We start from the raw sequence: 24660 nt of genomic DNA, 5'->3' as shown, positions 1-24660 counted from the left end.
ATTTGTGTGGACCTTAATAAACACTGAACAGCATTAATTTAACACTGGGGATTTTGCAGTCTACATTAGCTCCACCAATAATTTTTATAGAATGTTTGTAGTTGTTGTGTTTCTGCTGGTCTTTTCTCTTTATTCTCTTCTTGTTCATCTTTCTTTAGTGATTCTGTTTATTAACAGCAGGCGTTTATCATTAATGGTCAATCATCCCTTCATTCATCTCTTCATTATCTAATTAACTTCATCACTTCTTCAACCCAACCACACCCATACTTGACTTTGGTTTAGTCCACATTGGCTTCAGTTTCTACAGATGGTTCATGTGGGCTAAGTCAGATGGGGCCAGCATGGAACCCGTGGACAAACCAACTTGGGGCCCATATTGCAAGCCCATATGGGGCCTACATTGGCCCCACAAAGCAATGTTGGCTGGGGAGGGCTGCAGATGTTATTTATTTTATTGAGAACTGTATTTTTCTTCACTAGCAAGGATTTATTGTTCATTACTGATTAATTATTTAATCATTATATATGATCATGTATTGATTAAATAATGAATATGGTTTATGCTGCAGTAGTTTCTATGTGATTTATTTGTTTATGTTAGCATTTTTATAAGTAACCAGAGACCGGAAACCTCAGTAAATATTGGTTCAGAAATTAACCGATGGAAAGCACTAAAAGAACAGAGAGGAATAAAGAGTGATGAGGAACTGGCAACTTTTCTGATCAACAGGTGAGTACACAACTTTCAGATAGTTGTGTCTCAGTTTAAATTGTGGCTCTTATAAATTTTGTGGCTTATGTGGAAAAAACACATACTGTATGCACATTAAATAATAACATTATTAATGATAAGATTTCTCTAATAATCTAATGCTTTTTCAAACAGGCATCAGTATGAGGCATCAGAGGCCGACATTCATAACTCTGAAGACGAGCTTCCCCGGATCTTCAAGGTATAGAAAAAATATTTCCATTAATACAACACATTGATTATTAAGTTTCACAGACTTACAGAAAAAGCACTCAACAGAATCTTAAATTTTTCTCCCAGAGCCCATACAGTAAAACAAGAGCCCAAAACTAGGTTATATTATTTAATAAGTTGTTTTTAATTATTGTAAATTCTATATCATTTCCACAGTATTTAAATAATTACATATTTTAGACCTTTTGTGTATGGCCCATCCCTTTGTGTCCCCCCAAACAAATTTCAATCTTAATCTTTTAGAATTTTAATTAAACCAAAACAGAAAACATTTTATAAATTTTTAAGTTTGAAGCACCTTACACTTATGTTTGTTTGCACAGAATTTGTAATCAATACAAAATGTTTTATTTACAAATGTCATTTGGTTTTTTATCTTGTTTTATTAACCATTCTTTTGTGGCCCAAATGTATCTTATAAAACGGGCGGTTCTGGTTCTTCATTCTGATTGGTTGAAACGCGTTCTAAGTAAGGGATAATGTAGAGGCAGCCGGTAGTTATTGGGAAATAAGCCCCGACAGTGTGATCAGGACCCGACGCGAAGCGGAGCCCAGCTAGCAATAAAAAGTTCTAAGAACGTTCCCTGAAAGTTCCCAATGTTCCCAAAAACATTCTGCCAACGTTAACAGCGACTAGTTTTTTTTAAGTTCTAGGAACGTTTCTGTTGTCTGAACGTTAGAGTAATGTTACATTTTACCATTTTTAAACGTTATGACAATGTCATGTTTTAATGTTCACACAATGTTTAAAACAACAACTGTTTATTATATTGACTTGTTTAATTGTTATGTAAATGATAGAGAAACATTGCATTTTATTATTTTATAAAACATTATTTCTGAATGTTCAGTAAATATATTGCTGTAGAAAACTCAATTCACTTACTAGGTTTAGATGTTGATGTTTTGTTTCATTTTAAGTCACCCTTATTGTGATTAGTGTTTGTTTTAGTTGGTCTCTTGACACTTGCCTTTTTGCCTGCTAGTTTTTTCCTGGTTGTGTTAACTTTGTGTTAATGCACCACATTTGTTATGAAAAGTTAATAGTGTAATTCTGTGGTTGTTGGTACATAATGGTAAAGATCATCACCTAATTAATTTACTAATCAAAAGTTTATTTTCTGTCAAAAATGTATATTAGATCCAGCTCTTTCACAGCAGTTTGTCATTAAGGAGTTTTAGAAACTTTGGACAAAAAATATCCGCTGTATAATTGGGATGCACAAACATCAAGAATCAGACTATGAATCTCAATCATGGTGACAATTAAAATTGTTAAAAAATCCTTATTTATCCATGCTGCAGTGCATGCTGGGAGTCCTGAATGTGATTTGTAATTTGTTAATATCCAGCATGCATTGCAGCATGAAGTTTTTCATTTAATTGTCACCATGATTGAGATTCATAGTCTGATTCTTGATGTTTGTGCATCCCAATTATAAAGCGGATATTTTTTGTCCAAAGTTTCTAAAACTGCTTAATGACAAACTGCTGTGAAAGCACTGGATCTCATTTACATTATTGGCAGAAAATAAACTTTTGATTAGTAAATTAATTAGGTGATGATCTTTACCATTATGTACCAACAACCACAGAATTACACTATTAACTTTTCATAACAAATGTGGTGCATTAACACAAAGTTAACACAACCAGGAAAAAAACTAGCAGGCAAAAAGTCAAGTGTCAAGAGACCAACTAAAACAAACACTAATCACAATAAGGGTGACTTAAAATGAAACAAAACATCAACATCTAAACCTAATAAGTGAATTGAGTTTTCTACAGCAATATATTTACTGAACATTCAGAAATAATGTTTTATAAAATAATAAAATGCAATGTTTCTCTATCATTTACATAACAATTAAACAAGTCAATATAATAAACAGTTGTTGTTTTAAACATTGTGTGAACATTAAAACATGACATTGTCATAACGTTTAAAAATGGTAAAATGTAACATTACTCTAACGTTCAGACAACAGAAACGTTCCTAGAACTTAAAAAAAACTAGTCGCTGTTAACGTTGGCAGAATGTTTTTGGGAACATTGGGAACTTTCAGGGAACGTTCTTAGAACTTTTTATTGCTAGCTGGGGAGGGTCTTGTATCACACTGAAGGGGCTTATTTCCCAATAACTACCGGCTGCCTCTACATTATCCCGCTTATTACACGGCTACTTGCCACATAAGAAAAAAAACTGGACATGAATATGAATTTGAAACATTTTATTGGCATATTTGTTTTAAATTAACATTTTTATCCTTCCGCGAAACTTTGCACAGATGCATAAAATGATCGTAATACCTTATTAAGATCCTCCGCTTCATTTTTTCTCTTTTAGCCAGTCTTTGAGAAGTTTTAATGCCCATTCTGTATTTTTTTGTGTGTTGGCTTCGTAGCTGTCATGCTCTATTTTGTCAAGTTCAGTCTCAGTAAGCTGTCTGTGTCTTGTCGTGGTTGTCGAGTGTTTGTCACAAGATGGCGCCAAACAGACAGTAATCTTTATTGATCTTTATTGGCGCGGAGCGATTTTACTCGTGCAAGTAGTCCGGCTATGCGTTATTATTTTGGAGCGGTTATTATTTGAAAAGAACGAACCTGCAAATGTCTCAACTGACCAATCAGAATCAAGCATTCTAGAGAGCCGTGTAATAAGCCGTGATAAAATACACCGGTAACCTCACGGTTCAGACCACATAAGTATCACTGCCCCACTGTTGCTGCGTACTGATTTTTGAAAATAAACAACAGTGTCTTTAATCATATTTTTAAGTTGTCTACAATTGCACAATTAATGGCGATATCCAGATAAATGTCAATAAATATTGTTGAGTCATCTCGTCGTTAAAGAGAAACCGTTGTCTGAGGAGTTTATAACTCAAGTTCATACGTCTGCTATTATCCACTAGATGTCGATCCTACCCAACTTAAACACCGACGCATTCACTTAACACTGAAAACACAGCGTGTACGTTTTGATGGCTTTGAATCTGATCTCTTACAAAAGTTCTTCACAAAAATGGAATTATCTCCGCTTTTAGCTAAAAAATTTGAGAGGTGATAAGAGAACAAATGAAGGTAGGATGAAATGTTTTTTTGTTTGTTTTTGTTTGAAAGCGGATGGTCTGTTCTTTCATTTGACATTTTATGTTTATTTAAAGAAGATAGTTTTTCTGTTAGGCATTAAACTAAAACTGGGTCGGGCAACTTAAAAAAAAAATCACTGACGGGGAAAGAGTTCAGCATGCTTCCAAGCATATTTGATCATCACTTCAACAGTTGCATCAAATTTATAGATTAATATAAATGTTAATGTATAAATTAGATGAATGGTGATTTATAAAATAAACACCACAGTCTTTAATCATATTTTCATTGTGTCTTTGCTGCATCTGTGTTGGTTGGGATCTGCGCTCTGTTTCAGTCACACTTGATTCTGAGGAACTACTTTGTTTGGCGGAAGAGTAATATTTGTACTAATATAATTACAACTTATTTGTGTTTTATTTTATAAAATCCCTCTAACGTTATGCATATGAAGTAACCGTTTTATAAACGCAATAAACCCCCTCGAAGCAGTGGGGTTACAGTGCATTTTATAACAGCTAAGGGGGTTTCTGCTTCACGTCGTCCCTAACAACGCCCCTTAGCTGTTATAAAATGCACTGGTAAACCACTGCTTCTTGGGGTTTATTGCTTTATTCTGCACTGAAAAAAATTATTAATTGAATTTAATAATTTTTTAAGGTTAGTGGTTGCAATCAATTTATTTAAGCTACGTTTAAACAAAAGTTTTATATTTTATTTTACGTTACTAATCTTTTTTGTTTAAATGTAGCTTAAATAAATTGATTGCAACCACTTACCTTAAAAAATTGATTAAATCCAATGAATAATTTTTTTAGTGTGGTAGACTTCTGGATAAAATCAATAACAACAGAGTCGCTCTGGAGTAGATTATTTCTGATAACAATCAAAATAAATAACCATAACTATATACCATAGTTCAAATCATAGCTAAAGCGTATCAACTATTACACAAAGCTAACGTTATTGTGTATATAATGTTACACTGTTAAAAATAAACCGTACATTTTACGGTAGAAAACCGGCAGCTGTGGTTGCCAGATCTTTACCGTCAAAAATACGGTAGCAATGTTATTGGTTATTTTAAATGTTTTTTTTACAGTTTATAACTGTCTATTTAACATGTTTATGTTGCTAAAACAGTTTATATCTGTCAAATTCAAGGGTTAACATTGTAATACTTATGGTTCATTACCATTTTTTACAGCTCAAAACTATTTATTGTAAAGGTTTATGTTGTACAAATGACGGTTCAGTACCATCTATTTTACAGCTCAGAACTGTCTAATTTAAATGCTACACTGTAAAAAAATCAGTAAAATAGATTACCAGTACTATTTCCATTATGTTTATAGACATTTCCTTTAATTCCTTTAAAATACTGTAGATTTACAGTAAATTCTCCGTAGTCTTTACAGACACTTTAATCCGCCTATGAAACGCAACAATGGTGACATTCATCAACAAAGCTTTATGCTGCAATGCATGCTGGGTACCAGGATTGTAGAAAACTCATTCATAACTCCCATCATGCATTGTGACATGACAAAATTGTGCAACTTTCTTACCATTTACTGTCACCATCGTTGAGATTTGTATCCAAAGTGTTGATGTCTACAGAAACTAAAAAAAGAAACTAACTAAAGCATTACAGCAGTCTTGTTCAAAACAGTGTCATTTGCATAGAGCATCACTTTTTTGTGCTTTATATCTTTATTGTTCTTTTATCATTTCATGTTCATAAAATATTTATAAGATTTTATGCATATAAAATTATATGCATGACATACAAGCAATCAATAGATCACATGATAGTTTTTTCTACTTCCTCTAGCAATAAACAAGTGGTCTTAATAAAGCACTGTTGCAATTGCTAAAAGAGGAGAGTTAGGTCAATGAAGGTTACAAGGACAAATGCCTAACTAAAGGAAACACTAATTACAATAATGGTGACTTCAAATGAATCTTAAACAACCACAAACTGGAGATTTAATGGGATAAATTTGGTGGAAAATATCCATTTGACTTGTGATTACATCACGTCAGAAAGAATATTTGTCTGCTAAATCACGTGTGGATGCTGGAATAGTTGAGGACTTGTATCTTGTTTTGACAGCAGTTGTAAACTTATCGTCCATGTTTAGAAAATAATTGTAATTTTATGTTTAAAAGTAATTTTAGTGTGATAAAATTAGGAACTTGATGACAAATGCCTGCATGATGACCACTATAGTGCAGACTGATATTATTCTAATTTTTAAACTCTATCAACAAGGATTTAGTAAAATATAAACAGATGGTTCAGTATATTGGTAACAAATATATTCTCTAAAAGTTTTAATGTTACATCAATAACGCATAATGCCATATCTATTACACTGATATTGATCAAGATTTTTTTTTTCATTTTTATGGTAATACAGTATCTTGTTAATTTTACTGCAATAAACCATATTTTTATATGTTTTTTACTGTTAAATGTAAGGTCTTAGTCTGTAAAACTAATTAAAGTTTTTCACAGTGAATCCTACGGTTATCACATGTTTTGTGAAATACGGTTTTATTCTGTATCACTTATACGGTATTTTACTGTTTAATTTACAGACATTTTTTACAGTGTAGCGACAGATCCTTGAATTATTTGCCTGGCTGCCAAAGTGCCAAACCTCATGTGCACACAGCAGTGATTTATGCTCGCTGCCTCATGGACTGCAGTTTCATTTTCACAATCAGGCCCAAAAAGAATGAAAGACATCGCCCAAAAGGTCCATGTGCCATTAGTCGTTCAATAGTAATATTATGAAGTGAAGAGAACACTTTTGTGTGCAAAGAAAACAAAATGAATGATATTATTCAACAATTTGTTCTCCTCCTTGATGCTTCAGTGCTGCTAACATGACCTGCTGACGTAGTTGCCAGTGTGAAGACACAGAATACACTGGAAACTACGTCAGCAGGTCATGTTAGCAGCACTGAAGCACCATTTTGCTTCATAACATTATTATTGAAAGACTGTTGGCACATAGACCTTTTGGGTGATGTCTTTCATTCATTTCTGGACTTGATTGTGAAAATTAAACTGCAGTCAAGAGGCCAATGTAAACACAGTTTATGTTCAAGACAAAAAGCATAGGTGTCAGTATCAGTACAGTATCAATTTTTACCTTTATGCAGAACCTAGGTATTAAAAATGAGTTTTTTTGTTAGGATCTTGGATGTGAAATAAACACATTACAGAAGAAAGAGTTGGAAAGGTTTCAGAAGATATTGAGAAATGAAAACATACAAGACTTAGTGAAAGACTATAAAGACAGAAACCAAATCAGAGAAGCATTTCTTGATATCACACTCCACTTTCTCAGATGTTTGAAACAAGATGAACATGCTGATAAGCTGGAAGGTAAGAAGCTCAAGACATCATCATTTGTCATATTGTCACTTATAAAATGTAGGGGAGAAATGTATGAATCATGGACACTTTTTATTCCTGTGTTTTAGATGAGCTGGTCTACATCTGTCAACTGAAATCAAACCAGGAGAAGAGGTATCAACGTGTATTTGAAGGAATTGCAAATCATGGTGACTCCACACTTCTAAATAAGATCTACACAGATCTCTACATCACTCAGGGTGGAGGTGAACAAATCAATACTGAACATGAGATAAGACATATTGAAGTCACTTCCAGGCATCTAGAAACACCAGAGACACAGATTGAATTCAGTAATATGTTTAACCACATTGACGGAGATCAGAACATCAGAACTGTGTTAACAAAAGGAGTTGCTGGCATTGGGAAATCTGTCTCTGTTCAAAAATTTGTTCTGGACTGGGCCGAAGGAAAGGAAAATAAAGATATCAGCTTCATATTTCCTCTACCCTTCAGAGAGTTAAACTTAAAGGATAAAGAAAGAGTAAGTCTGATGGACCTTATAATTCAGTTTTTTCCAGAGGTTAAAGGACTGAACCTTACAAGAAATAACAAAAATGTTCTGTTCATCTTTGATGGATTGGATGAATGTCGTCTTTCTCTGAAGTTTAACAGTAATGAGATGTTACGGGATATCACATCTCCTGCTTCTCTGGATGTTCTCCTAACAAACCTCATCAAAGGAAATCTGTTTCCTTCTGCTCTCATCTGGATGACCACCAGACCAGCAGCAGCCAGTAAGATACCACCTGAATGTATTGACCGGGTGACAGAGGTACGAGGATTCAATGACGCACAGAAGGTGGAGTACTTCAGAAAAAGATTCACTGATGAGAATCTGGCCAACACCATCATTGATCATGTTAAAAAATCAAAGAGTCTTTTCATCATGTGTCATATCCCAGTATTCTGCTGGATTTCAGCCACTGTGCTTCAGAACATTCTGGAGAAGAAGAGAAATCAGTCTGATGACACAACATCTGAAGATACTCCTAGAACTCTGACACAAATGTACACACATTTCTTTCGCTTTCAGATTCAACAAAGCAGAAGAAAGTATGAAGGAGAATATTTACCAGATATTTTCTGGGATAAAGATGTTATCCATTCACTGGGAAAACTGGCATTTCAAAACCTGGAAAAAAGCTATTTGATCTTCTATGACTCAGACTTGGAGGCCTGTGGCATTGATATAACTAAAGCATCAGTTTACTCAGGGATGTGCACACAGATATTTAGACAGGAAACAGGGATCATTACTGGTACCATGTACTGTTTTGTTCACTTGAGCATTCAGGAGTTTACTGCAGCTCTGTATGCGCATCTGTTTCTAGACATCAACAAGAAAAATGTGTTTGTTCAGGAGCACACAGAACAGGAAAATAACAATGAAGCAATAATTGGTTTACTAAAGACTGCAGTGGATAAAGCACTTGAGAGTGAAAATGGACATCTGGATCTTTTCCTTCGCTTCCTCCTTGGTCTGTCACTTGAGTCTAATCGTTCGCTCTTACGAGGTCTCTTAACACAAGAAGAGAGCAATGAACAGAGCAACAAAGAAATAGTGGAGTACATCAAGCAGAAATTTGAAGATAATTCATCAGCAGAGAGATCCATCAATCTGTTTTACTGTCTGAATGAACTGAATGATCAATCTCTGGTGAAGGAGGTTCAAAAGCATCTTAATGAAGGAAGTCTCTCATCTGCTGACCTTTCACCTGCTCAGTGGTCTGCTCTGGCCTTTGTGTTGCTGACATCAGAAGTGGAACTGGAGGTCTTTGAGCTTCAGAAATTCAAGAAATCAGATGAATGTCTCATTAGATTATCAACAGTTGTCAAAACAGCCAAAAAGGCTTTGTAAGTATTAAAATGTAAAATATTGTTTTCAAAGTTTTTTTTTAAGCGACACCATGTAGTTTTTCAACCTTCATAATACATTTTCAAGACCCTTGTGATAGTACATTGACTTTAAATAGGTTGAATGACATGTCTACCATAGCCTGAGGGGGTCTGTATCGCTTTGACTCGTACTTTAACACTTAGGGTTTCGGGTAGTAACCAGAGCACAAAAAAACTACAAAATCGACTGCTTTACAGCATACGTCACTTCCTCCACTTCCTCAACACATTTTTTTTACGTGATTTTTGCTGGAGGCTACTTAAGGAGTGTAGAGAGCAACTTCTATTATGTGACTCTGTGGCACCGTGTTACGACCCGGGTTCTATTCCCCTTTAAGGCAATTTTTTTATATAAACTCACAATCTTGATTCATACATAAATGCGATCTTCTTTATAAATGACGGCGATTATCTTGCATATAGTTACCTGTATTCAGATGCTGCATTCACGTGTTTATGTATTTACCTTTCTTTTACTGTCTATGGTATTTACATTACAATCCAGGAGGCTATAGCAGTCAAACAGCTCAAACTCACACAGTGTAAAACCAAACCCTATTCATTCACCAATCAGATCCAAGCATTTCTCTCTTCCCTATTTGCTGCGTTCCGCTGTCACTCGCGTGACGTATTACAAAGCGGCAGACCTAAACACATCGGTTTACTTGGATTTGGAGTGACAATTTTCACACAAAAGAGAGGAAGAACCAGGGCCATTGCGGAAAATCCTGGTGGCCAGGGATAGAGGGACGATGCAACAATATTTGTTTGGAAAAAGGCAAGGAAATACTTCTGGTCGTTTCTCAATTGGAAGCCTGCAGCCTCCGGAGGTCAAATATGCAGGCTGCATACGTCATCAAGCCTGGTTTATTAAGGTAAACTGAGCATTACATTCGCAAGTCATAAGCATACTGCAACAATTTACGATTAACTAAGTATAATAGTCAACTTTATAATTGTTAATATTGTGAAATAAGACAGTCTTGATGACGTATGCAGCTTAGAAATACGACATCCGGAGGCTGCAGATTGAAAAATGGCTTCTGCCACGAGTTTCTCATCAGAAAGTTGTAACATGTCTGCGTTTCTCCCTGATGCCTCAAAATGTTGATCGTTAAGTGTTTTAAAGGTTTAGTTTTTAGTTTAGTTTTAAGTTTTAAGGTTGGCCAGTTCTTTTCCTTTGCGACAGTGCTGCGGCGCTTGTGGCCTCTAGGGGCGCTAGGTGTGAAAAATACATGTCTAGCGCCCCCTTGTGGCCAAAAAGTTCCGCGGTGTGCCTTTAAATACATTTATTAATAGTCCTCTGCCTTTCCCCTTACTTTAATTTTGATCAATAATTTACCTTTTTTTGTACCACAGAGCTGTTAAATGCTTTATTATAATTGAAATCATCAACAAAAACTGATGTTTCCTGATAACATCTCCTAGAGGTAGCATGTGTAACAAGAAAGGGATAAGGCCTAGAACTGACCCCTGCGGTATGCCATTTTTAATATGTAACATGATTTTTCCTCATTTACGTAAACAAAGTGATAGTAGTCCATTATATAAGAAAAAATGATTAGGATATAAAAAATCTTGATAATAGTAGTTTATTGTGGTAGCAGTGACAAAGCACATCCTACTTTGGGTCCAGCGGAGTCAGATTGAACTAGTTTCAACTGTTTGAACCTGTTTTCCCATCCCGGATGATAATAAGGGAATTAAGACTAGTACCAGAAATGACCCCTATCCCCAACTGTGTGCCCAAACGGGTCATCGGATTTATAGTATCAGACTATCTTGGTACCCAACTGTGTGCTCACCCAACTGATTGAATAATGTTTATACAGATGTATTTTATTATTCTAGACCCCCTTCGACCTGTGTTGGTTCTCAAAGTCTCACTTTGGCTCCCATACTACTATTAAAAAAATATCACTTCAGGTTATATTATTGTATTGCTTGATCTGAGATTACCTTTATGATCATCAATACTTTTAGAGCGATGAGTGTGTTTCAACAGCTAAGTTAGAGTGGAATCTGTGTCATGGCAGACTATAAATTCTTACAGCTAGGACCTAAACCAGGCTAACACCTGCTCATAAATGCCAACATAGTTTCTAGTCCGTCAGTTAGAGTTGTATGAGATAGTAGCCTCTTTCACACAGTAATTCTAGTAAATTACCATGAATTTACCAGAATGAATTTACCAGTAAATATAAAAATGTGCTGTTCACACATGCAGTGACGTTCCGTCTTTTTACCAGTAAGACATCATTCACACATTAGTATCAAAATACCGGTAAACTCTGAGAGAAAGCGGAAGTTACCTGTGGCACACGGCCGCGAGCTCCGTGTCGTATTTGTACACAATGGCGGGTTATGACTTAATATCGTCGGTCCGTATTTTGTTGTTTTTACGTCTGTGGCAAACGGTCGTGAAGTTGCTCGTGACCAAACAACATTGCGTTAGGCGGCGTCAAACGGAACCTGTGTTTGCACATTAGGCTTCACCGAGGGTGTGCTAAGGACGTCCGCAATTTGGCAAATATATGGTAAGCTGTTTTAAACAACTTTGAAGAAATGTGGATGTTAACTTCAGTTGTGCTCGACTTTTAAGCAGCATGGGTGTGGAAATGAATGTTAACAGCGCGCTGGTGCACGCATCATCTGTTTAAAAACGTTCTGATTGGCCCGATCTGTCAGCGCGGTCTGACGTCGTCCGTTCTAAATGCCGGTAATCCTATATTTTTCGTTCACACATAGCGCTTACCGGTAAATTACTGGTAATCTTACAACCTGTCTTAAGCCCTTTTCACACAGACATTCCGGAAAATACAAATGCATCCTGGATTTTTCCGGAATAGTTAGATTTTTTTTCATTCACACTGCCAAGTTTATCCGGCATGTGACGGTCCCGGAAAGACACGCGACCTATTGAAAGTCCCGCCCTCTCTTCTACGCAGCGTCTGAAGTTTGCATATTATATATTATTTCTCTCTCCAGAAACAACTCGCGTGCATTTTTGTTTATGATACAAAGGAGCGCGTGAACGCACAGTTCTATTCTGGTGAATGATCTCAGCTTCAGAGTGGATATTTGACGAGCTCCCTGATTTCTGCTTTGATACAGTTTTCAGACATTTCTCATCGTGATTGTTTACATGCATTTAAAACCCGCGTTTTGAGAAGCTGAACGATATATCTCGTTGGGATGACATGCGGGTATTTTCGTTTATTATAGCTCAAATGAGCACGTGACGCGATATTCTTTTATGCTGCTGAATGATCTCCGTTTCAACGCAGTAAGTAACGAGCTAACTTACCTGATATCTGCTTCAGTCCAGTATGCTGACATTTCTCGTAGTGAATGTTGTAAATCCCTCATTTTAAAGAGTTGAACCAACTTCATGTTGCCATGACACGCGCGTCCTCGCTACGGCACGTGCGTCATTGTTTATGCCTCTCATATATCATTTCCTGATAACTGCTTCAATCTAGTTTGCAACATTTCTCGTGGTGAATGTTAATATGCATGTTATCTCTCGTTGTAAGGAGCTGAACCATAACTTGTGTTGTGATGATGGCGCACGTCCTCACCTCGACACGCCCTTTACGGCATTCTTGTTCACACAGAGGGTTACCCGCGTATCTTACTAGGTCCTCTTTCCGGCAACGATCCCAGAAGATTAACGGAACGAGTTTTTGTTCACACAGACGCTTGTCTGGCAATTTTACGGGTATTTTCTGGGACCAGAGGTCTGTGTGAATGGGGTTTCACTGGTAAATTGGGAGCACTGATTTACCGGAAAGGTTCTGTTCACACGTGACATGTTAACTGCAATTTACCAATAAATTACCAGTAAAGACTGTATGTGTGAAAGGGACTATTGTGTCAAAAGCTACGGAAGGTCTACTAATATAAGAAGCGGGAATGCACCATGAACGGAAATGAGTTTTTTTTTTACTCTAACCAGTGCTGTCTCTGGTGGGGCCTGAATCCTGATTGGAATTTTTTAATACGTTATTTAATAAGAATGTGCGTAGTTGTCTAGCCACTACTGCGTAGTTGTCTAGGCCTGATGTCTTTGATAAACAAGTGCCCGCAAACTGGCTCAGTTTCTGCCAATCTTAAAATTGCCACTGTTACCCCTTTACTCAAGAAGCCGTCACTAGACCCCTCACTCCCCAAAAAAACTTTCGACCTATCTCTGTCCTGCCTTTCATGTCTAAAATCTTGGAGAAAGTTGTGTTAAATCAACTTCAAAGTTTTTTGAATACAAATTGTATTTATGAGATTTTTCAATCAGGCTTTAAATCTGCTCACAGTACTGAGACTGCCCTTCTGCAAGTTTTAAATTATATTTATCTTTCTACTGACTCTGTGATTCTCATTCTTCTTGATTTATCAGCTGTATTTGATACTATAGACCACTGTCTTTTATTATCAAGGCTTGAGACCTGGGTAGGTCTAAAAGAAAATGTTTTGAGCTGGTTTCGGTCATACCTAACCGACATAAAGTTCATAATGAAACTGGGTAACTTTATATCCTCACCTGCCTTGCTATCCTGTGGCCTTCAACAAGGCTCTATCCCAGCTAACAGAAAAAAGTTCTAAGAACGTTCCCTGAAAGTTCTTTACGTTCCCAAAAACGTTCTGCCAACGTTAAAAGTGTCCAGTTTTCTTGACGTTCTAAGAACGTTTTTGTGTTGTCTCAACGTTAGAGGAATGTTACATTTTACCATTTTTAAACGTTATGACAATGTCATTTTTTAATGTTCACACAATGTTTAAAACAACAACTGTTTATTATATTGACTTATATGATTGTTATGTAAATGATAGAGAAACATTGCATTTTATTATATTTATTTTTTATATTTATATTATTTTATTATATTTATTATATATTATATATTTATTATATATTATATATCTATTATATATAAGTTTAGATGTTGATGTTTTATTTCATTTTAAGTCACCATTATTGTGATTAGTGTTCGTTTTAGTTGGGCTCTTGAGCCTTGTCTTTTGCTTGCTAGTTTTTTCCCTGGTTGTGTTAACTTTTTGTTAATACACCACATGTGTTATGAACATGTTAAGTTAGTAGTGTAATTCTGTGGAGTGGTGGTTGGTACATAATGGTAAAAAATCATTCCTAATTAATTTACTAATCAAAAGTTTATTTTCTGTCAATGATGTAAATGAGATCCAGCACTTTCACAGCAGTTTGTCATTAAGGAGTTTAAGAAACTTTGGACAAAAAATATCTGCTGTATAATTGGGACGCACAAACATCAAGAATCAGACTATGAATCTCAACCATGGTGACAAAGAAAATTGGAAAAAAATCATTATTTATCCATGCTGCAGTGCATGCTGGGAGTCCTGAATGAGATTTGTAATTTGTTAATACCCAGCATGCATTGCAGCATGAAGTTTTTCATTTAATTGTCACCATGGTTGAGATTCATACTCTGATTCTTGATGTTTGTGCATCCCAATTAAATAGCGGATATTTTTTGTCCAAAGTTTCTAAAACTCTTTAATGACAAACTGCTGTGAAAGAGCTGGATCTCATTTACATTATTGACAGAAAAAAAACTTTTGATTAGTAAATTAATTAGGAATGATTTTTTACCATTATGTACCAACCACCACACCACAGAATTACACTACTAACTTAACATGTTCATAACAAATGTGGTGTATTAACAAAAAGTTAACACAACCAGGGAAAAAACTAGCAAGCAAAAGACAAGGCTCAAGAGCCCAACTAAAACGAACACTAATCACAATAATGGTGACTTAAAATGAAACAAAACATCAACATCTAAACTTACATATAATAGATATATAATATATAATAAATATATAATATATAATAAATATAATAAAATAATATAAATATAAAAAATAAATATAATAAAATGCAATGTTTCTCTATCATTTACATAACAATCAAAGAAGTCAATATAATAAACAGTTGTTGTTTTAAACATTGTGTGACTGTGAACATTAAAACATGACATTGTCATAACGTTTAAAAATGGTAAAATGTAACATTCCTCTAATGTTGAGACAACACAAAAACGTTCTTAGAACGTCAAGAAAACTGGACACTTTTAACATTGGCAGAACGTTTTTGGGAACGTAAAGAACTTTCAGGGAACGTTCTTAGAACTTTTTTCTGTTAGCTGGGATTCTAGCTCCTTCTCTATTCTCGGTATATATGTTTCCGCTGGGCTCGATTCTCAGGAAACATGGTGTATCCTTCCATTTCTATGCGGACAACACACAAATCTATTTACCAATCAGGAAAAATAATCCGACTGCAATTTCATCTCTTCTTCAATGCTTGGAAGAGGTCAAATTATGGCTAACACAAAATGTTCTGTTCTTAAATGAAGGAAAGACTGAGGTTATAGTATTCAACACAAATGAGAACCCTCAGTCTTTAAACATTATTCTAGAGAGTTTATCGGTATTTAGATCTTCACGAGTGCAGAATCTTGGCATCTTCATTGATCAACACTTAAAATTTGACAAACGTATCTCTTCAGTAATTGGGTCTAGCTTTTACCAATTACGGCTTCTCTCCAAAATTAAACACTTTCTCTCTCCTAAGACTCTAGAAATGGCTGTTCATGCATTTGTAACCTCGCGCTTAGATTACTGCAACTCTTTATATTGTGGTATATCTAAATTTCAGATCAAGCGCCTTCAGCTAGTTCAAAATGTCGCTGCCAGATTTCTTTCTAGTTCCCGCAAATATGAACACATTACTCCGATTCTCTAATCTTTACACTGGTTGCCGATTTCACAGAGAATAGATTTTAAAATTCTACTCTTTGTTTATAAGTCTCTTCATAATACCGCTCCCCTATATCTATCTGAACTTCTACATCTCTACTCTCCTCTCAGAAATCTTCGCTCATCTGACCAGGCTATGTTATTGATCCCTCATGTACGACTCAAGCGCAGAGGAGAGCGTGCCTTTTCTGTGGCCGTCCTCGCTTATGGAACGCTCTGCCTTTAGAAATTAGGATGGCACCTTCCATCTCTAGTTTTAAGTCATTGTTGAAGACCCTCCTTTTCTCTCAAGCCTTTTCATGACTGCCCAGGGGTTCATATCTGCTCAATGAATGAAAACATTTCAATGAATACATTGTTTATTTTTTTCATATTTTATTTTATATTTTCTTAAAGAATTGTTATTTTAGCTGTGAATGTATTGAACTGTGTATGTGTGTATCTTTTTGTGTGTGAAATGTTAGATGCACTGTGAAGCACTTTGGTCAGCCATGTGGTTTTAAAGAAAGGTGCTATATAAATAAAGTTGAACTTGAACTTGATAACTAACATATTGAAGGCTGTATGAATGTTTCCTAATTCCAACGACGAGTTAATTATATTATGTGCTGCTTCTGACACATTTGGATGATTTTATTAGTGTCAAGAGCTCCTCCAGTGTAATGGCTTTGAATGACTCAAGTTGTTCATGTGGCATTCTGTTGTATTATTGGATAAAATGGTGGCTGACTGCATAGCTTTGTTTTTCCTTATTTTGTCTAGTCAGACACATCATGTTCTGTAGATATTATTGGAAAACATATATATTTTTAAAATATATGGAATGTATTAAATCAAATTCTTTGTTATGTCTGTTTTTGTAGGCTAAATGATTGTAATCTAACAGATAAAGGTTGTTCAGCTATAGCTAAAGTTCTGGGGTCAGATAGCCATCTGACAGAGGTCAATATGAGCGATAATAAACTGAAGGATTCAGGAGTTAAGCTGCTCTGTGATGGACTCATGAACACAAAGTGTGAATTAAAGATCCTAGGGTAGGTGTGTCACAATAATCATACACAGTAAAATTATTTATAAATGCTGCCTTTAGCAGAAAGTATAAATGTGCTGGGTCAGATATGGTTTTGTATGATATACGTGTACTCTTAGGCATTTTGCAAACACTTTATCCTAAAGTTACTTTCAAAAATGAGAAAAACACAAGATAATATGGCAAATAATTTGAGAAGTGCTATACAAAGTTACTTTCAGCTTTTTATACAAATGTTACCTGTTAAGGGAGAAAAAAGAGTTTTTTCATGTAAGCCGAGCAGTTAGTAAGATTCTGTCAAGTACTGTCTTGTTTTTTATAAATGTTGTGAGGGATGCAAATAACCCGACAAAGTTTAAAAGGTCATTAAACCAGTAAATAACAGTGAAGCTGAATGAATAGGAAAGTGATTTTGTTTCCTTTAGTAACACAAGCGTCATTCATCCGATGACCACAGGGTTCAGAATGTGCTCTAACTTATTTTATTTTCAGGCTGAATAAATGTGAGCTAACAGAGGAAAGTTGTTCAGCTCTATCTACAGTTCTCAGTTTAGACTCCATCAGTCTAAAGGAGCTTGATCTTAGCAATAATAATCTACAGGATTCAGGAGTTAAGCTGCTCTCTGATGGACTGATGAATGTTAAATGTGGACTGAAAATACTGAGGTGAACTGTAGCATTAACATTTTACACCAATCTGCACTAGTTAACATTTGAAGTGGATCGAAACCTTTCATTAAAGCCTTCTTAAAACCAATAACTAATATCCATACTTGTCTTAGAACAACTTGGAACTTTTTTCACATAAAATCTTAACTTATATTTCTAATATAACTTGTTTGTTATCATGACAGTGGTTTGCTTTCTGACTGTACCACTTGTACCATTTTGCAACTGTATAAATATTGTATAAATTCAACAATTTAAGATGACACAATTTGAAAAAACAAATCCTACATCAAAATAGTTCTTAAATAAAAAGTTCTGTTCTTAATGTTTACTGTACATTATAATGACCTGTTTGACTTCTCTCCTTTCTAGACTCTCAGACTGCAGTATTGGAGAAGAAGGTTATGTTGCTTTATATTCAGCTGTGAGATCAAACCCTTCACATCTGACAGAGCTGGATCTCAGTGGAAATGATCCTGGAGAATCAGGAGTCAAACACATCCATGATTTAATACAAGATCACAAATGTGCACTGAAGACAGTCAGGTGAGCATTCTCAATGATATGTAGTTTAATTGTTTTAAATCAGTTTGTTTTTCCTATGTAATTTACAAAAAGACATTAAATGTGTTCTTTTAAGCTTTCTAATATGTAGATATTTTTCTAATTTTGCAATATAATGTTGTGACAGTAAAGGAATAATAATCAGATAATATAAACTTCTGTCTCCAGATTATTACAAAGTCGTTCAGCAGAAGAAGCTCATCAGTATCTGAATAAAGTTGTTGATAAAGAGATTTTACTCCAGAGAGATCTGAATCTGAATGATCATAAACTACAAGATTCAATACTGCTACAGATCTGTGATCTACTGAAGGATAAACACTGTAGACTCAACAAACTCATGTGAGGATTTCATCTTTATTTAAAGTTTCTTAACAAACACAACATCATTTAATATCATGAGTTTGAATGAAGAGGAAATGATGAATTGAAGTGTATTATTGTTGTAATGTTTTTGTATAGAAGGTTGATGAATTAAGTAAATAATACACAGTGTTGTGTTGTGTGTGTTTGTAAATGATGTTTGTGTTGTGTAATATTTCAGATTAAGTGGTTGTGGTCTAACAGAAGAAAGTTGTTCAGCTTTAGCTTCAGTTTTAAGATCAAAGCCCGGTCTAGAAGAGCTCGACATGAGCAACAATAATCTACAGGATTCAGGAGTCAAGAAACTTCACAACGGATTACAAAATACAAACTGTCAACTACACAAACTCAGGTAACAACCTTACATCAAGAAATAACTGTGTGGGATTATTAAAGATTTTTAAAGATAGAAAACTTTCTCTTTTCTTAACAATTTAAACAATGTAGTAAAAAGAAGATTTGGATTCAGTTATAATAAATTGTTATTTTTCACTTACCAGTATAAAGAAAAATACATTTAGGTAAGGAATAATTGACGATGGGCTGTTCAATTATTCGAAAATAATGCACACCCAAGGTGGTAATGCACCATAATGCGAAGTTTTGAGTTATACAGTGGGTGTGCATTATTTTTAAATAATTCAAAGGAACGGAGTCAATTATAGGAGACGTCGCGCAAATCCAGCTTCGGTTCATGAGAAGCAGTTATTGTGAACAACTTCTGACTGGATTTTTCCGGAACCGTATTAAACATGATGTCCTCTGTGGAAGTCCATAAAGTGCTATTTTGCCCTCGCATCTAAAGAGACAGCGTCTACTCGAGAGATTTAATCGCTTAAACGATGAAACAAGATTTTGCAAACAGAGTCAAAGCAGGGACTCCCAACCTCCGCCATTTTAGCTCTCTTCTGACTCGGCGCTCCCCACACCCGTCTTTGAGGGCGTACCCAAGCAAAGCAGAGAGGGCTGAACTATGATAATGTTGGTCTTCTCTACGTCACTAATCCCAGGAAGTAAACTGTTGCCTACAATCCGAGTGTTTTTTGTAGTCCTCGAACGTTAGAGACGATAACTCGCGTCATCGTTTTCTTTGAGGTATGTACTTTTTGAATATCGTTAGCATGTACTAATACACACTTACACACAAAAGGATGTTTAAAAACGTGTATCTCATAATAGGTGCTCTTTAATAGTCACATCACGTGAAAATAAATCAGTATCCTTATCTGCAGTTCCAAACGGTGTTTTGCGTCCTTTTGATGGGGGGAGAGATACTGCACAAACAGATCACTCAAGAGAAAATGATTGTTTTCATTGCTTTATTCCAAGTGTATGTTTATCGTCCACACAATGTTACATTATTGCACTTAAGTTTACATCCAAGAGTGCTGATCTTCGATGGGCATAGGGATAATCACTTCTGATTGGGATTCACAGACTTATTCACAAGCTAGGGAACTTATTGAGACACACAGAGAGTGTTTAAAAACAGCGCGTGTGTCCGTGTGACCACCTGCTTTGGTAGCAGCTTTTTTCTAGTCAGAGATGAGCGAATGGCTCAGTGTTTAAAGAAGCCCCAATCACTAATAATAAAATAAGCAGTAGGTGGTGGAATGATACAAACGGTGAAGCGGTTACTGTTATGTTATCAAGACAATATCGCATGCCTGGGAAGATTTGAGAACCAGAAAGAACTGTTGTATAATAGATTATAATACGTAAGGGATAATGTAGAGGCAGCCGGTAGTTATCGGGAAATAAGCCCAGACAGTGTGATCAGGACCTGACGCAAAGCGGAGGGTCTTGTATCACACTGAAGTAGTGTTGCTTTTGTCAACGAAAAGTATGACGAAATATCCTCGTCAACGAACCTTTATCACGTGACGGAAACGAGATGAGACGCAACGTAAATGCTGGTCATGTGACGAAAACTATAATAAAATGTATAATACAGTATTGTTGACGAATAAAAACGAGACTAAATATGGTTTACTAAATAAAAACTATGCTGAAATGTGTCTTCATTTTCGTTGACCAAAACGAGACGAGACGAAATGTTATAACGTTATTTCGTCTAGCCATCTCCTGGCACCCCGCCACCTGACTGCAAATTATCATGTGTGTTCAATGGCGCTCTGCAAATCGATCCGCAAAAATACGTAAACGTATTGCGAGAGCGATTAGAAAGCATGAAGAGCAGTCTGTTCTCGCGATGCTTTGATATCATACGCAATCCATTTGCGCAGTAACACGCAACACGTCACGTTTGATGGCCAGCTGCGCCCGCGAATACTTAGCCGCATCAAGTCTTCAAATGGAAACGAAAAGTCCAAAATGAAACCCGTGCATCGTTTTCAGGTGAGTTCACAAGCCTGTTAATATGAATAGCGTTGACTGCTGGCACCGCAAACTCATCTGTGTGATTTAAATAATATAACAATGTACCAGTTTGCATCTTCAATCATTTAAATGACATGTGCTGCGTTGTGTTTTGAAGCATGGTAAATATATATATGCTAAAGACGTTGTTTTATAACTTATATGCTAACTACAAGGGTCTGTGTCCTTATTTATTATTTGAATTAACTAAACTTGCTTAACTGAATGCTTGAGTGTTAAATCAATCAAACAGCTGTATTATTAAGAACATAACCATACATACAAACTTTTGCTTTTGTTAATAGACATCTGATGTTTCTTAAAGCTGGCTTTTAATTTACTTACAAGAAAGATATTTAGTAATTCTCCAAAATTGCTTGGATTTATACTGACACGTAAAATTAGCTTTGTCACATTATAGTGCCATTAGCTACACAAATACAGATATACTATATTGCATATTTGTATAATTGTAGTTTGTGTTGCTGTCAAAATACAATTATAAATGATAACAATAGCATTTAAAAAAGTGCTATAGCATTTTAATAGTGAGTGCGTTTACATGCACAGAATAAGCGGATAACTATCAAAAATCTGCTTATTATAGAAAACTGTTTTCATGCGTTTACATGCAAATCAATAAACCGGCTATGCAGACAACTGCGTTTACATGGTACTTGGAGAATTATCAGTTTTCGCGCAGGCAGTGACGTCACCACCTATAGTACATAATAGTCGTTCAAAAAGCCAACGGCATATCTGTCTTAAGCTGTACTGTTGTATCTCTCCTCGTGTCTACAGAACCAGTAAATGTAACATAAGCTTCTATTTTCACAGTTTCTCTGCCAACTGCTTTAGTCAAGCGGAGACTTTAATGCTTTACTTTGCGCTTACTTCCACGTGTGACGTTTAAGGGCGATTTATAGTCGTGCGTAGGGCTATCCGTAGCCTGTGCGTAGCCTTAAGCTTTGTTTATACTCGCGCTTTGGTCCGCAACGCAAGCCTCCGCGGATCGCGCGCGCGTCTCACCAAACGGACGAGGCGTTTATAGTTGACGCGCTCGCTGTTGCACTATTTTTTGAACCACCAGGGGGCGACGCGAGCAATAAAGTCAAAATCAAACTCAAAGAAGAGGATAGAAGAAGTCGTCCGCTGGAACAACCCTGGTGCTTTTTACATCAGAGTTTGATATATAAATACGAGAACATGAATAAAACAACAATCTTTTAAATATGTATTTATTAAACATTATCATTTCATTAACGTTTTTTACTAAACAAACAGTACAGATATCTTATGGTTTGTATTTTATTCCTCGTCTAGAGGTTCATTCAATACAAATATAAGCCAAACATTCTGAATCATGTAAAAGAATTCGTGTTTTAAACTGCAAAGTTTCCATACTTTACTTACAGAGTGTCAGATAAATATATACATTGTTTTGCTTGGATTGATCAAAGAGATACGTCACAGGCTTGCCTGCTCGGACAGAATCGCCTCGAGTTCGGTCATTTTCGGATGCGGAGCCGCGCGGAAAGTTACAAAAAATGCCGTGCACAGCGCCACGCGAAATGGGGTCTCGCGCACCCAACGCGCGCGACCGCCCACTCCGCGTTGATGTCATTTTTGCCGCGCGCACCAACGCGCCCGTGCGGACGCGTCGAGTATAAACATAGCTTGACGCGCACCTCACAAAATTTCTAACAAGGCTAAATGCCGTGCACAGCGCCACGCGAAATGGGGTCTCGCGCACCCAACGCGCGCGACCGCCCACTCCGCGTTGACGTCATTTTTGCCGCTCGCACCAACGCGCCTGTGCGGACGCGTCGAGTATAAACATAGCTGTAGGACCTACGCAAAAGTAGAGGTAGCTGCAGGCTGGAGCAATGGGCGTGGCAAGAGGTCGGAAAGAAATGGGGCGTGCCACGAGGAATGGGGCGTGCCGTAAGGTCTTTTCAATTGGACGCGAAAAGCTTCCTGATCCGCATAAAAGCGAGCCATAAACTTAATCACTATATATTATGTTGCTTGCTGATGTATGTATATAAACAATTTTATCGTAACACATAGAGCAACACTCACACACTGTTTGCTGATTCACTCACTTCTTTTACTGCTTTATTCAGTACTGAACTCACTCTAATATAGAACACTGTTGCCCCCTAATGGCAACTCTTTATATAGCACAACATTTAGCTGCATATATAACACTATACAAAATACATTTCTTTCACTGTTAAAATAACAATAATGATGTTGAGAATTCATTCAAAAGTACGTTACCTTCGACACCTTCTGTATGGCGCCGGTTACATGACGTCATCACCACCGCAACTTTTTCAGGATCAATAATTTAAAACATTCATAATGTTTGTGATAAATGCCCTTTTTGTAAAACATCACTTAAAGGGATACTTCACCGATTTAGCATTCAGCTTTGTATCTGTAGAAACCCGGCAGTATTACTGAATGACCATGTTTCCCTCCCTCATTTCCCCCTGAGAGGAGAGATATCTGCATTTTGGTTCTGCAAAAAAGTCCTCCGATGATGTAATATGACGATTTTTGCATCATCGGAGGACTTTTTTGCAGAACCAAAATGCAGATATCTCTCCTCTCAGGGGGAAATGATGGAGGGAAACATGGTCATTCAGTAATACTGCCGGGTTTCTACAGATACAAAGCTGAATGCTAAATCGGTGAAGTATCCCTTTAAAGATATTAAACATTTATTTTTGTATTGCCCTTTTTCTATTTCATTTTGGACTGACTTCAAAATAGATATTCCTAAAATAAAAAATTCCCAGTATTAGAATTTAGAACCTCATGACATTTTACTTTGTTTCCAAAACCCATATTTTTCTGGGAAAAAAAATATATAATTAAATTATTTTGTCGACGTTTTAAATGCATAATACACAAATAAAAGAAACCCTCCTATATTACCTTTTATAAGACCTAGCAGTATACTTTGAAACCCTTTCAAACATGAGATCACAAAACAAAAAGTTTTTGAAAATATCTATAACTACTTTGATTCATAAACTTTAATTTTTGTATTCATTTGTATTTTTCATTTTATACTTGTTATTCTTCGATTTACACATTTTGAGCTGTATTTACAATGCTTTGTATTCATCGTTTTTTATTGCATTATACTTGAAATGTCTGTATTTGAACTAAATAATAAAATAAAAAAAATCATTAAAAAACAAATTATTATTTTAAAGATAAAAATGTCTCTAAAAGTAATGTTATTTTTATAAAAATGGTACAGCAAATGTTTTGGCTGTATAAAGGGTCAGTGTATCTTTTGGTCATTTGATATCCTATCTGAAATCAAATAACGAGAAACGAAAAATGGCTCGTGTTTCGTTTTTCCATTTAATTTAACAAACAAAAAACTAGATTACGGCTCAATTTTTTATTTGTGGTATACAAATCAGT

General features: G+C 35.9%; 1 protein-coding gene across 16 annotated transcripts in view; it reads left to right on the top strand.

Moving 5' to 3' along the window:
• Positions 1-24660, top strand: part of LOC129454094 (uncharacterized) — a 476448-nt gene that overhangs the window by 90312 nt on the left and 361476 nt on the right. For 11 of the 16 annotated variants that reach the window (XM_073865338.1, XM_073865351.1, XM_073865346.1 and 8 more), the window contains 3 exons: positions 18280-18453; positions 18640-18813; positions 19016-19186. In XM_073865338.1, coding sequence (XP_073721439.1) covers positions 18280-18453; positions 18640-18813; positions 19016-19186 — 519 coding nt within the window. Of the gene's footprint in view, positions 1-604; positions 734-889; positions 957-7288; positions 7482-7579; positions 9369-17071; positions 17243-17730; positions 17905-18279; positions 18454-18639; positions 18814-19015; positions 19187-24660 lie in introns of all 16 variants that reach the window. The other 5 variants (XM_073865347.1, XM_073865342.1, XM_073865343.1 and 2 more) reach the window with 4 other exon arrangements.

The sequence above is a fragment of the Misgurnus anguillicaudatus genome, unplaced genomic scaffold, assembly GCF_027580225.2.
Source record: "Misgurnus anguillicaudatus unplaced genomic scaffold, ASM2758022v2 HiC_scaffold_31, whole genome shotgun sequence".
Lineage (NCBI taxonomy): Eukaryota > Metazoa > Chordata > Actinopteri > Cypriniformes > Cobitidae > Misgurnus > Misgurnus anguillicaudatus.
This window is presented reverse-complemented; position numbering and strand designations above follow the sequence as displayed.